The 14,324-nt window shown below is 37.5% G+C and overlaps 1 protein-coding gene across 2 annotated transcripts in view; it reads right to left on the reverse strand.

Annotated features, from left to right (window-relative positions):
• Positions 1-444: 444 nt before the first annotated feature.
• The window catches only part of PRRG1 (proline rich and Gla domain 1), a 138,256-nt gene continuing 124,376 nt past the window's right edge, over positions 445-14,324 (reverse strand). For both annotated transcript variants that reach the window (XM_040633075.1, XM_040633082.1), the window contains exon 4: positions 445-2,471. In XM_040633075.1, the coding sequence (XP_040489009.1) occupies positions 1,986-2,471 (486 nt within the window). In that variant the 3' untranslated portion in view covers positions 445-1,985. The remainder of the gene's footprint in view (positions 2,472-14,324) is intronic.

Below are 14,324 nucleotides of genomic sequence, written 5' to 3' on the forward strand. Positions count from 1 at the left end.
TGAAAGCTACAAAACCGACCAGCTAAACACATACATCTTAGTTCCCTTTCCAACATCTGCTTCATCCTGTTTGTGCTAAGCTGGCTGTCGTCTGGTACAGCATTGGTATAGACCAGAGAGTGACAGAAATTTAACAGCCCAGATACTCAGATTAGGAGCGTATTAGCCATTAATGGAGCAGCCTACTCTATTTCTCACTATGTGAAAGCTCTGATAAATTTTAGGGAAACGGAGAAATTCTCCCTTAAGCACAGTAAGAACAATGCTATGACCTCACACGTAGACAGCTCTTCATATCTTACAAATTACTTTCATACACACCACCTCACTAGATCCTTCCAAAGCCCCTGCCGATGAGCAGGACAACTGCCATTATCCGTCTCAGAGTTAAGGAATCTAAGGTGCAGATGTGGGTCTTTCCGAGGGTACCGTGGCAAGTACCTTTTTCTTTCTTTCTTTCTTTCTTTCTTTTTTACAGAACAGGATGGAAATTCAGGTCATCTGACTCCTAGTTCAGGGTTTCCCCCCAGCATTCCTCATTTTTGGGTTCCAGGGCAGGATGGGGGCAGGGGTGTGGGGATGGAGATGGATATGGCTGATGCTTCCAGAACCTGCATTGCTTCTGCCTCAATTAACCATTTTCTCTAACACTAAGGAGGCTTGGGAGTGGTACAGACATCTCCCTGACCAATATAAATTTTCCATCAGTGCATACATAATGGGACTTTATATGAAACAACCCTCTTTTCCTTTCTGAGTCAGTTTATGTCGGCAGTTCATTCACAGCCTGTTCTTCTGCTCCAAGGGAAAAGAAAAGTCCTGCACTCAAAAAAAATTAGGAAAATACAAAAGGAAATAGCAACAATGAGATCTACGTGAAACAGATTTATTGTGCACCTGGCACAACACAGACGTTGCAGTTTTCCCCCACCAACTGCAGAGCAATATAAAAATCACAGTTCCTAATTTAATGGAAAAACGCCACCTAGTCCTCTCGAGGCAAAGACTTCAGTCTATACAAAAACTAAGAAAATAATTTCAAGAATTTTAACTAAATTCCTAGGTTCTTACAGATTCTGTGGTGGTAGGAGAGGGAGTAGACAGCAGAGTAAAAGGCAATAAAACAGCAAAAAGAAAATAATTATTGTCACAAATGAGCAAAGAAGAAATCTCTATCTATTCCCTGTCATTAATACATGTTAAGTGCTTTAGAAACTATTCTGTTACCGAGAAATCCTCTCTACCAAGATGTTAATACAAATAGCATGAGACATTCAAAGACACTAAGCAAACACTGTTTAATTTGGGGGTGGGGCGGTTGGGAAAGGCAGTCGTCAACAAAACTAGCCAAATGTCACTAATGACCAATGATAGTCTCGCTATATACTATAGGTAAATTATCATTTATTGTGCCTGCCTTCTCTCTTTCTGAGATGCTCCTAAAATCAAGATGGAATACATGCATTTATTTAAGGTACTTGAAGAAAAAGGGATGTTAACAAGCCAGTAAGAATTAGAAAACATGCTAAGTTTATCTTATTTTCAAAATTCAACAGCATGTGGCTATTATACAAATTGTTGGTGTCTCCCCCCACTCCCAATTTTGGAGAGTATATTGTTATAAAGGTGATTTAGACAGAAGTTAATGGCTTTTTAAGATACTTGCACGTATACTGGGCTGATGTACACACACACACACACACACACACACACACACACACACACACACGTATGTCTCATCACATCACATAAAGACCTCCACTAAGGTTTTTCCCTCTTCACATATTTCCATTAGAGAAAATGAGCATGGATAATGATTTTATAGTAGGAAACAAAACTAATGAAAATCAGATCAGAAAACGTGAAGTGGTATGCTGTCAGAGTCCAATAAAATAAGTCAATGCACATTTATGTAGTGGTAAAGTGCTAGAAAGTTCTTTCATTAGTATTTTAAAAATGATTATAGTAGAAGGAAGGTTGCAGTTTCATTTGATGGTGGTGACCACAGGCACCATAGCAATGGCACTGGCTGAGTTGGAATTAATGATGTCCTCATACTCTGGGGGTGGGTCTAAATGAGGTTCTGTTTCACTCCTCCAGAGGTTCACCTGGCCAGTGGCTTCCTCATAGGTGGGTGGGGGATCACAGTTGGATAGGCGAGTGGAGACAGAATCTGAGCGCCCAACTACATATTCCAGAAAGCCTGGTGACAATCCACTGCTATCAAACACTTCGTCTGGTGGGGGAGGCGGAGTGATAATATTAAGGTGCTGTGGGAAAGGCATGTGGCCTTCAGTTACTGTCTGTCTGCGAGTTTTGTTTCTGAGGAAGCATCTCCAAATTAGAAAAATGACAAGAAGGATAATGAAGAGGCCAAAGATTAATGGAAATGTAAGGTAGAACTGAAACCAGTCACTTCCTCTGTTACTCTCTCCTTGTTGGGCTTTTGTGTAGGTGTTCCAAAACTCCTTCTGAAAATAAAAGACAAAATAAAAATTAGTATGATCAAAAGATGGGAAATATCAAATGAGAAATGTCTGGGTTCTATTAACATAATGAACCAAAAACCGAAACCAGATTTGTTGGTTTAAATGAGCTACTGCCTATATTTTCCATGACAAGAGATTACAAATAAATCACGTTATGATGTTCACTCTGGATCTTTCCTAAAATGGTCAGTGAGAACCCAAGAGTCTTTTTCAAGACTTGGGAGTTATATTTTCAGCTATGACATTTTAGAAGGAAAAACAAAGTGTGAGAGATTTCCTGTTTCCCAATTAAACCAAATACTATTCCCTTAAAAATGTCACATATCATTTTCCATGTCCAACTATGAAGTTTCTGATCCCTAATCCCCATCATCATTAATGGTATGTGCTATTTTAGGCTGTTGTAGGCTTTCAGTAGTCAAACGCTTTACAGATGAATGCTTTATTTTCCAATGGTTCTGTTTGAGGTCCCCTTCCACCAGACCTTCCTCAACTCCCTCTCCACCCCCCAAAGTTTAGTACACAGATGTTCACTGAATGTCGTAATTACAATTGCCCCTAGTAGAAAGCTCAGGCTAGTGAAGAAATTGTTATTTCCAAACACAGACTATAATCCCAAAAGACATGAGACCTAGTAGTTCAAATCTTTAATATTTGTATGGGGAGAAATACTGAAAACATAAAAAGCTCACCTGACCCAATGACTAGCTATGAGACCTGGACAAGTTACTCTTTTGAGTCTTAAGTTTCCTCACCTGAGAAACAGGATAATACTAATCTGTCTTTATAGGCTGTCTAAGCATCATATGAAATAACATATATGACATGTCTAATTAAGTCCTTGGCATATAAAACTCAAATAGTAGTTGTTATAATTCTTGAATATCATAATCAAGTCGCTGCCTCAAATTCACTGATTATCCCATACCGTGGTATGGAGACCACCCCCAATCCCAATGCTACTGTTTTTCCAATGTTTAAACCTAACCAGTAAGTGCTTTTCTCACAATCCTATTTATTTGCAGGCACTACAAAATAAATATCTGGCATCAAGGAAGGGAACCAGGTCATTATCCAAATGGGCAAATAATCGAGGGAGTTGGGCTAGATGGGGGATTGTAATGCCAGATGTCCCATGATAGCATGGCATTAACATAACTCTATGAATCCGGTTAAAAGTAAGACTCTGGGCACTAAAGCTGGTTGTTTTATAGTCATATATTTTATTAGTCACACAGGCTTTTTTTTTTTTTTTGAAGAAAGAATATTTAACATTTGTAACATTCCTAATCACTACATCATTATCTATTCAGACTTAATTATACATACATTGCATGAATCATTGCTCATTACTATTTGTTCTCTTCATCCTCCCTGATTTTGAAGTTGCTGTTCTGATTGATTTTGCAGTTGAATAGTCCTTTTTGAAGAATTCTCCATAGATGAGGCACATGGGAAGCAGTCTATTAAAATTTGCAGTTCTATGATCTTTCCTTCACCCTGATTGGTAAAATGTTATCATAATGATATTTCAGACTTTTAGGTTGTAGCTATCTTTTTTTCCCTAAGGAGTCTGGGTAATGTTCCATGGTACTACAGTTTCCAATGAGCCCCTGAGAAATCCTATACTTGTTTGTTGGACTTTATTAGTTATTTGTGAGATTTTTCTTTTTATCCTTCTTTTTACCAGACTGAGGCTTTTAGTTTTTGTTTTCTATCACTCTTATTTTTTATTAGATTATAACTGATATACAATATTATATTAGTTTCAGGTATATAATAATGATTTGATATTTTTATATATTACAAAATGATCAGATAGGTCTAGTACCATCTGTCACCAAAGTTATTATAATAACTATATTCCCTCTGCTGTACGCTACATCCCCATGACTTATTTTGTAACTGGAAGTTGTATCTATTAATCCCCTTCATCTATCTCATCCGCCCCTCCTCCCCTCCGGCAACCACCGGTTTGTTCTGTTTAATTTTTTCGTTCCTTGATTCCACATGTAAATGAAATTTTATGGTATTTGTCATTCTCTGACTTAGCATAATATCATGTAGGTTCATCCATGTTGTCCAAATGGCAAGATTTCATTCTTTTTTACGGTTAATAGTCCATTGTGTGTATATACATACACATCTTTATCCATCTATGATGGATACTTAGGCTGCTTCCATATCCTGGCTATTACAAATAATGCTGCAGTGAACATGGAGGTCCACACATGTTTTTGAATTAGTGTTCTCATTTTCTTCAGATAAATCCCCAGAAGTGGAATTGTTGGATCATATGGTAGTTCTATTTGTAATTTTTTGAGAAGCCTCCACATTGTTTTCCATAGTAGCTGCATCAATTTACACTTCCAACAACAATGCACAAGGGTTCCTTTTTCTGCACATCCTCACCATACTTGTTAACTCTTTTTGATACTAGCCATTCTGGCAGGTGGAAGGTGATATCTCATTTGTAGTTCTGATTTGCATTTCCCTGATGATGAATGTTGTTGAACATCTTTTCACATGTTTGGTGGCCATCTATATATCTTCTTGGAAAAAATGTCTATCCAGGTCATCTGCCCATTTTTTAATTGGGTTGGTTTTTCTTTGCCATTACTGAATTGTATGACTTCTTTATATATTTTAGATATCAACCCCTTATCAGATATATCATTTCCAAGTATCTTCTCTCATTCAGTAGGTTGCCTTTTTCCTTTGTTGATGGCTTCCTTTGCTGTGGGAAAGCTTTTTAGCCTGATGCAGTCCCATTTGTTTACTTTGCTTTTGTTGCCCTTGCCAGAGGAGACAGATTCCTCCCCCACCAGAAAAAAATTGCAAAGACTGACATCATAGAGCTTACTACCTACGTTTTCTTGTAGTTTTATGGTTTCAGGTCTTACATTCTATTCTTCTTTCTTCTTCTTTTAATAAGTAGGCTTCACGCCCAGTTTGGACCCCAGTATACGGCCATGACCCTGAGATTGAGACCTGAGTTGAGATCAAGTCAGACACCCAATGGACTGAGCCACCCAGGTGCCCCACATTGCATTCTTTAATCCACTTTGAGGTAATTTTTGCATGTGGTATAAGAATGTGGTCCAGTTTCTTTCTTTTGCATGTAGCTGTCCAATGTCCATAACACCATTTACCGAAGAGACTATTTTTTTTGCCACTGTATGATCTTGCCTTCTTTGTCATAGGTTAATTGACCATGTAAGCCATGGGTTTATTTCTAGGCTATTCTGCTCTGTTGATCTATGTGCCTGTCTTCATAACAATACCATACTGTTCTGATTACTAAAGCTTTATAGTATAGTTTGAAATAAGAGATCATGATACTCCAGCTTTGTTCTTCTTTCTTAGGATTAGCTTTGGCTATTTGGGGTCTTCTGTGGTTCCATACAAGTTTTAGGATTATTTGTCCTAGTTTCTTGAAAAATACCATTGGCGTTCTGCTGTGGGTAGTATGGACATTTTAACAGTATTCTTCTACTCCATGACCATAGTGTATCTTTCCATCTATTTGTGTAGTCTTCAATTTCTTTCAGCATCTTAAAGTTTTCAGAGTATGGGTCTTTTACCTCCTCGGTTAAATTAAGAAAACAATCCCATTTACAACTGCATCAAAAAGAAAGGTATTTTATTCTTTTTGATGCAGTTGTAAATGGGATTGATTTCTTAATTTACTCTTTCTGCTACTTTGTTAGAAGTATAGTGTATAGAAATTCAACAGACTTATGTATATTAATTTTGTGTCCTTTACTGAATTCATTTATTCTAATAGCTTTTTGGTGGAGTCTTCAGGATTTTCTATATATAGTATCATGTCCACTGCAAATAGTGAAAGCTTTACTTCCTCCATTCTAATTTAGATACCTTTTATTTCTTGTCTAACTGGTGTGGCTAGGACTTCCAATACCATATTGAATAAAAGTGTTGACAGTGGGCATCCTTGTATTGTTCCTGATCAAGAGGAAAAGCTTTCAGCTTTTCACTATTAAGTATAATGTTTGCTGTGGATTTGTCATATATGGCCTTTATCATGTTGAGGTATATTTCCTCTACACAAACTTTGTTGAGAGTTTTTAATCATAAATGGATGTTGAATTTTGTCAAGTGCTTTTTGTCTACGTTAATGATCATAGGATTTTTATCCTTCATTTTGCTAATATAGTGTATATCACATTGATTGGTGGGTGATAAATCGTCCTTGTGTTCCTGGAATGAATCCCGCTTGGTCACACTGTGTGATCTTTTTAGTGTATTGTTGAACTTGGTTTGCTCATTTTATTGAGGATTCTTCCATCAATGTTCATCAGAGATATTGGTGTATAATTTTGTGTTTTCTGTCATTGTCTGATTTTGGTATTAGAGTAAAGCTGGCATTGTAAAAATTAGTTTGGAAGTGTTCCTTCCTCTTCAATTTTTTTGAAATATTTAAGAAGAGAAGGTATTAACTCTTCTTTGTTTGCTGGAATTCACCTATGAAGCCATCTGGATATGGAGTTATTGGGAGTTTAATTAATTACTAATTTAGTTACTAAAAAATGGTCTATTCAGATTTTTTTTTCTTGATTCAGTCTAGGAATATTGGATATTTCTAGGAATATATCCATTTCTTCTAGGTTGTCTAATTTGTTGGCATATAATTGTTCATAGTATTTTCTTATCCTTTTTATATCTAATTTCTTTTTTGGGGGGATGAGTCTGGCTAAAAGTTTATCAACTTTATCTTTTCAAAGAACCAGCTTTTAGTTTCATGGATCTAGGTCATTTATTTCTGCTATGATCTTTATTATTTCCTTCTAACTTTGGGCTTAGATTAAGATTGTTCTTTAGGTTAGCCTGTATTGCTATGAACTTCCCTCTTTTGCTGCATGCCAAAGATTTTGAAACATTGTATTTCCATTTTCATTTATCTCAAGGTATTTTTTTCCTCTTTGATTTCTTCATCTATGTGTTTGTGCATTTTCCGCTGATCATAACTGATTTCTAATTTATTGAGAATTGTTTTGTGGCCCAACAGGTGACCAATCCTAAAGAATGGTCCATGTTTACGTGAAAAGAATTGTGTGTTCTGCTGTGTGGGGATGGAATGTTCTATATATACCTATTAAGTCCATCTTGTCTAACATGTTATTCAAGGCCAATGATTCCTTATTAATTTTCTGTCTGGATGATGTATCCATTGATGAAAGTGGGGTATTAATGTCCCTTCCTATTATCATACTGCCATTTCCCCTTTTATTTCTGTTCAAAGTTATGCACCCAACATCAAGGCAACTAAATGTATAAAGCAAATAACAAATGTTATATCCTATTGTTGAATTGCCCTTTATCATTGTTATGCCCTTCTTTGTTTCAGTCTTTATTGTCCATTTAAGTAAGTATTGCTACCCCAGCTTTCGTTTCGTTTCCACTTATACATAGTATACATATGTTTTCCCATGCCTTCATTTTCAGTCTGTGTCTTTAGGTTTGAAGTGTGTCTCTTGCAGGTAGCATACAGAAGGATCTGGTTTTTTTATCCAGTCATGCTATGTGTTTTGGAGAATTTAGTCCATTTAAAGTAATGATTAACAGGTAGGTACTTACTGCTTTTTGTTGCTCCTTTCCTTTTCTTTTCCCTTGTGGCTTGATTATATTCACTAGGGTCATGTTTAGATTCCTTTCTCTCTCTTGTGTATTTACTGTATGTTTTCTCTTTGTGGTTACCACGAGGTTCACATAAATACATAAGATGTTCCAACAGTCTCTTTTAAGTCGATAGTGACTTAATTTTGAACACATTCCAAAGCTTTGATGACAGATTTTACATCTTTATGTAACCCTTAACTAATTGCTGTATTTATCTTAATAAACTTTACTACTTCTGTCTTCTATTCCTTATAGAAGTGGTTGACCCACTACCTTTCCTATTTATCTTTTCAAGTGAGATTTTTTTACCTTTGTATATTTTATTATTAGTTCCTTTACTTTTTAGCTTAGAGCAGTCCCTTTAACATTTCTTGTAAGGCTGGTTTAATGGTGACAAACTCTTTTAATCTCTCCTTCAATTGTGAATAACAACATTGTTCTTGGTTGGCAGGTTTTCCTTTCAGCGCTTGGAATATGTCATGCCCCTCCCTTCTGGCCTGTAAAGTTTCTGCTAAAGAATCTGCTCATAGCCTTATGGGGTTTCCCGTGTACATAATATGCTGCTCCCTTTAAGATTCTCTTTAGGGGCGCCTGGGTGGCACAGTCGTTAAGCGTCTGCCTTCGGCCCAGGGCGTGATCCCGGCGTTCTGGGATCGAGCCCCACATCAGGCTCATCTCTTTAACTTTTTAATTATCATGTGGCATGGTGTTTCTCTGAGTTTATCTTATGTGGAAGTGTCTGTGTCCTTCCCCAGATTAGCTGTACGTTTTCAGCAATTACTTCATATGATTTCTGTGGCCCTTTCTCTTTTCTACTTCTGGGACCCCTATAATGCAAATGTTATTCCACCTGATGTTGTCTCAGAGGTCCCTTAAGGTATCCTCACTTCTTTCTAACTTCTGCTCTTTGTTGAAGTGCTCAGCTCTGTATCTTTATGGCTGTTATTTTGAACTCCTCCTTATCAGGTAGGTTGCTTATCGCCATTTCATTATGGCCTTTTTCTGGGGTTTTCCTTTTCTTTGATTTTGACACATTCCTGTCTGTGTCCATATATATTAGGCAAAATGGCTACCTCCCTCAGCCATTAAGGAGTGGTCTTATGTAGAAGCTGTATTCTGTGGCCCAGTCTCCCCAGCAACCACAGCCAGGCACCCTATGGGAAACTTGTGTATGGGCTGCAGTTGCAGGGCTTGGGGTATGCACCTGTCCTCGTTGCAGCTCAGCCACTACACAGGGAGAGTGGGGTTGAAGCCATTTACCTGTCTCAGTTTTGGCTTGGCTGTTGCAGGAGGTGGGCAAAACACACCCCTCAGTGCTAGCAGGCTAAAGGAAAAGTACAAAAGATGGTGACTGTCTGTCTGCTCCATCATCAGCAAGTTAGTTAGGGTGAGACTGCAGAAGTAGTGTCTGCCAAAGTCCCTGCAGGTTCCTGCTTCTCCTGCAGTCACTTTCATATTAGTAAGTGGGGCTCCCTCACTATGGTCTAGGTACTTTTTACTTTGATGCTGATTATCAGGGTAAGTGGATTTAAGAGCAGAATCTCCATTCCCCATAGTTCTGGTCTTAACCTCCACTGATTTTCAAAACCAGACATTTTCTCTCTCCAGTGCTGACCCAGTAGCTTCACTCCTCAAGGGACAGTTCTGATTGTGGGGTTCCTGGATCTAGGGTAGGTTCCCAAGCCTCAGCTACCCTTCTTGATGCATCTCTTTTGTGGTGAAGGTGCAGTTCTTCTAGTTCTCAAGTACTTTACAGCTACATATGAATAATTTTTTAAATAAATAAAATTGCACTGTCCGTGTAAGGAAGTGAGTTCTAGGTCTTTCTATGCTACCATCATGAATCCCCTCCCACACTGGCTTTGAAAGTACTCTGTGGGCATAAAAATGACCCAAAGTCATCTATGTTCCACCCCTGAACTAGGTTTTCTAAAAAGTACATTATTACTGCAACATTCTGTGATTCGAAGATTAGTGTATGATCTCCTAAAGGTTGTCCACAGATGAAAATATGCAAGGTTCAATATTCAAAAGTAGAAACAGCACACTCCCAAGAATACAGCATTTATTTTAGGATAATACAAAAACCTTAAATTGTCAAGTGATTGACTCACTAATCACAGGTCAAAACTGACATTTAGAAGAAAATGTGTACACTTTTTGTATAAAAACTCACTCTTAGGACAATATAACAAAGCCACGTTTTAGTATATTTTTTCAGGTAATTTGGCCATCCTATCACTTTGAGATAAGGTCATTTTCATGTGCATTGTTTATGCTTTTCTCCATGCTTGGCTTGTATAATTAAATTAATTTTTCTGGCTTATTTGGCATCCTAGTAAATCTACAGGATAAAACAACTTTCATTTTGAAGTGCCACAAAGCTTAGACGAAAATGAAAGTATAAAATCAGATTTTTAAGTAGGCTTCACGCCCCACACAGAGCCTGATCTCAGAAAAACCCACTGAACCACCCAAGTGCCCCTATACAATCAGATTTAATCCACACCCAATAATAAAGGCACAATTATTATCCACAGTTGAAGATGTGAAAATGAAGGCACAGACAGGTCATCCAACAATAAACCAAAGGTGGGGCACCAGGGTGGCTCAGTTTAGTGACTCTTGATGAGGTTCTCTATCCCTCTCCCCCTGCTCATGTGCTCTCTAAATAAGATCTTTTAAAACATAAATGTTGGAACTGGGACTTGAACAGGCCAGGCATCAGAGCAAGCCAAAAAGCAATCTCCTTTGATCAATAAGATATTTTGAACCTGTTAGACCATTTTCCCAGAAAATTCAATCTTTTCATCATGTTAAATGTGCAGTCAAAAGCAAGTGGGCTCATTGTACAGATTAAAGTGATATCTGAATAAAAGGGTAATTATCACATTTATTTCTTTGGGAACTAGACTTATTTTGTACATGAAGCCAGAGAATCAGATGAAAATTCACAAGCACTAATTGTTATTCAAACAAAAAAATCCAAGTTTATGTCTCTGTAAGCTATTATCTAATGGAAAGCAGCCAAAAGATATTCAGAAAGAGCATATGATTTCAAGACTTGATATAAAGTAAAGTAATGCTTTTAGAGGAAATGGAAATTTGTTTAATGAATAAAATATCATTCAAAGGTCTCAGTAGTTTTAGATAAGGTTAAATTATGAATGTAATCTGAAGCTGCCATTTCAGAGGAGGAGCCCCAAAGTAAATGTTTCATCACAGGTGGGTTTCAGAACAAAATTCAGTATGTACAAGATTCTATCAAGCAATATTTGTTGTTCTTTTATAAAAATGTGTGCTTTTCGATTGTGAATTTTTTCATTTCCATTTCTGAATAGTCCAATTGTATGCCAGTCACTCGGACTGTGACTCAAGACCTGAAGGACTCTATTCATAATTAGAGATAAACATGTCTTACAATCTGACTAAAGTCTGGAAGGGGGGGCTGTTCTCAGTGGGTCTGTATTGCTGAAAAGTGTATAAATGCTGCTGGGCCCAACAGTCATGTGGCTTTTTCCTTTTCTGAACAAGTACAGGTAATACCTCATTGTAATGCACATTGCTTTATTACTCCACAGATACTGTGTTTTTTACAAATTGAAGGTTTGTGGCAACCATGCATGGAGCAAGTCTACTGGTACCATTTTTCCAACAACGATTGTGTCTCTTTCACATTTTGGAATTCTTGGAATATTTCAAAGTTATTACTATATTGCTTATGGGAATCACTGATCTTTGATAGCACTATTGTAATTATTGTAGGGTGCCACAGAATGTGTACAAAAAGATTATACCATGGCTATTTTCAGACCACAATGCTTTAAAAACTTGAACTCAGTCACAAGAGAAGATTTGGAAGGAACACAAACACATGGAGGTTAAAGAACATCCTACTAAAGAATGAATGGGTCAACCAGGAAATTAAAGAATTAAATACCTGGAAACAAATGAAAACATGACAAACCTCTAGGAGGCATCAAAGGCAGTCCGAAGAGGAAGTATATAGCAATACTGGCCTTTCTCAGGAAATAAGTCTCAAATACACAACCTAACCTTACACCTAAAGGGAGCTAGAAAAGGAACAAATAAAGCCTAAATCCAGCAGGAGAGGAGAAATCAATAATTAAAAACAGATGAGCTGGTTCTTTGGAAGTTGGAAGAATTAACAAGATTAATAAACCCCTAGCCAGACTTATCCAAAAGACCCAAATCAATAAAATCATGAATGAAAGAGGAGAAATCACAACCAACAATGAAGAAGTACAATTATAAGAGAATATTATGAGCAATTATATACCAAAGAATTAGAGAATCTGGGTAAATTCCTAGAAACATATAAACTGCCAAAACTGAAACAGGAAGAAATCAAAAATCTCCCAACAAACAAGAGTCCAGGGCCAGACAGCCTCCCAGAAGAATTCTATCAAACATTTAAAGAAGAATGAATACCCCTTCTTCTGAAGCTGTTTCAAAAAATAGAAATGGAAGGAAAACTTCCAAACTCATTCTATAAGGCCAGCATTACCTTGCTCCCAAAACCAAAGACCCCACCAAAAAGAAGAATTACAGACCAATATCCCTGATGACCATAGATGCAAAAATTCTCACCAAGATACTGGCTAAAAGGACCCAACAGTACACTAAAAGGATTATTCACCTAGCCCTGGGATGCAACGGAGGTTCAACATCTGCAAAGCAATCAATGTAATAGTCCACATTAATAAATGTAATAGTCCACATTAATAAAAGAAAGGACAAGAACCATGTGATCCTCTCAACGGATGCAGAAAAAGCATTTGACAAAATACAGCATCCTTTCTTGATAAAAACCCTCAACATACCGGGTATTTACCCCAAAGATACAGATGTCGTGAAGAGAAAGGCCAATGTTCATAGCAGCATTGTCCACTATAGCTAAACTGTGGAAGGAGCCGATGTGCTCCTTCAACAGACGAATGGATTAAGAAGATGTGGTCATATATACAATATATGTACAATAAGCTACCACCTCGCACCAGTCAGAATGGCTAAAATTAACAACTGAGGAAATGACAGATGTTGGAGGGGAACCTTCTTACACTGTTAGTGGGAATGCAAACAGGTACAACTACTTTGGAAAGCAGTATGGAGTTTCCTCAAAAAGTTAAATATAGTTACCCTATGACCCAGCAGTAACACTACTTGGTATTTATCCAAAGGATGTAAACTTAGGGCACATGCACCCCAATGTTTATAGCAGCAATGTCCACAATAGCCAAACTATGTAAAGAGCCCAGATGTCCATCAATAGATGAATGGATAAAGAAGAGGTGGTATAGATATACACAATGGAATATTAGCCATCAAAAAGAATGAAATCTCGCTATTTGCAACAACATGGATGGAACTAGAGGGTATCATGATAAGCAAAATAAGTCCGAGAAAGACAAGTATCATGATTCCTTCATATGTGGAATTTAAGAAACAAAACAAATGAACGTAGGGGAAGGGATGGAAAAATAAAATAACACAAAATCAGAGAGAGAGACAAACCTTAAGAGACTCTGGAACTATAGGAAACTGAGGGTTGCAGGAGGGGAGGGGGGATAGGCAACTGGGTGATGGGCAGTAAGGAGGGCACTGATGTAATGAGCATTGGATGTTATATGCAACTGGTGAATCACTAAACTACCACTGAAACTTAAAAAACATTCTGGAAAGGAATCCCCATTCTAGATGCCATTAAGAACACGTGTGATTAACGGGAAGAAGTCAGAATATCAACACTGATGGGAGCTTGGAAAAAGTAGATTCCCACCCTCATGGATAACTTTGAGTTCAAGACTTCAGTGGAGGAAGTCACTGCAGATGTGGTGGAAATAGCCAGAGAACTAGAATTAGGAGTGGAACCTGAAGAGGTGAATGAATTGCTACAATCTCATGATACAACTTTTAATGGGTAAGGAGTTGCTTGTTATGGATGAGCAAAAAAAGTGGTTTCTTGAGATGGAATCTACTGCTCAAGGGGCTATGAAGATTGTTGAAATGACAAGGGATTTAGAATATGATATAAGCTTAGTTGATAAAGCAGCATTAGTGTTTGAGAAGACTGACTCAATCTTGAAAGTGGTTTTGTGTGTAAAGCACTATGAAACAGCATTGCATACTACAGAAAAACCGTTCATGAAAGGAAGAGTCAGTCAGCAGGCATCA

The sequence above is a fragment of the Ursus maritimus genome (genome assembly GCF_017311325.1).
Source record: "Ursus maritimus isolate PB19 chromosome X unlocalized genomic scaffold, ASM1731132v1 scaffold_X1, whole genome shotgun sequence".
NCBI lineage: Eukaryota > Metazoa > Chordata > Mammalia > Carnivora > Ursidae > Ursus > Ursus maritimus.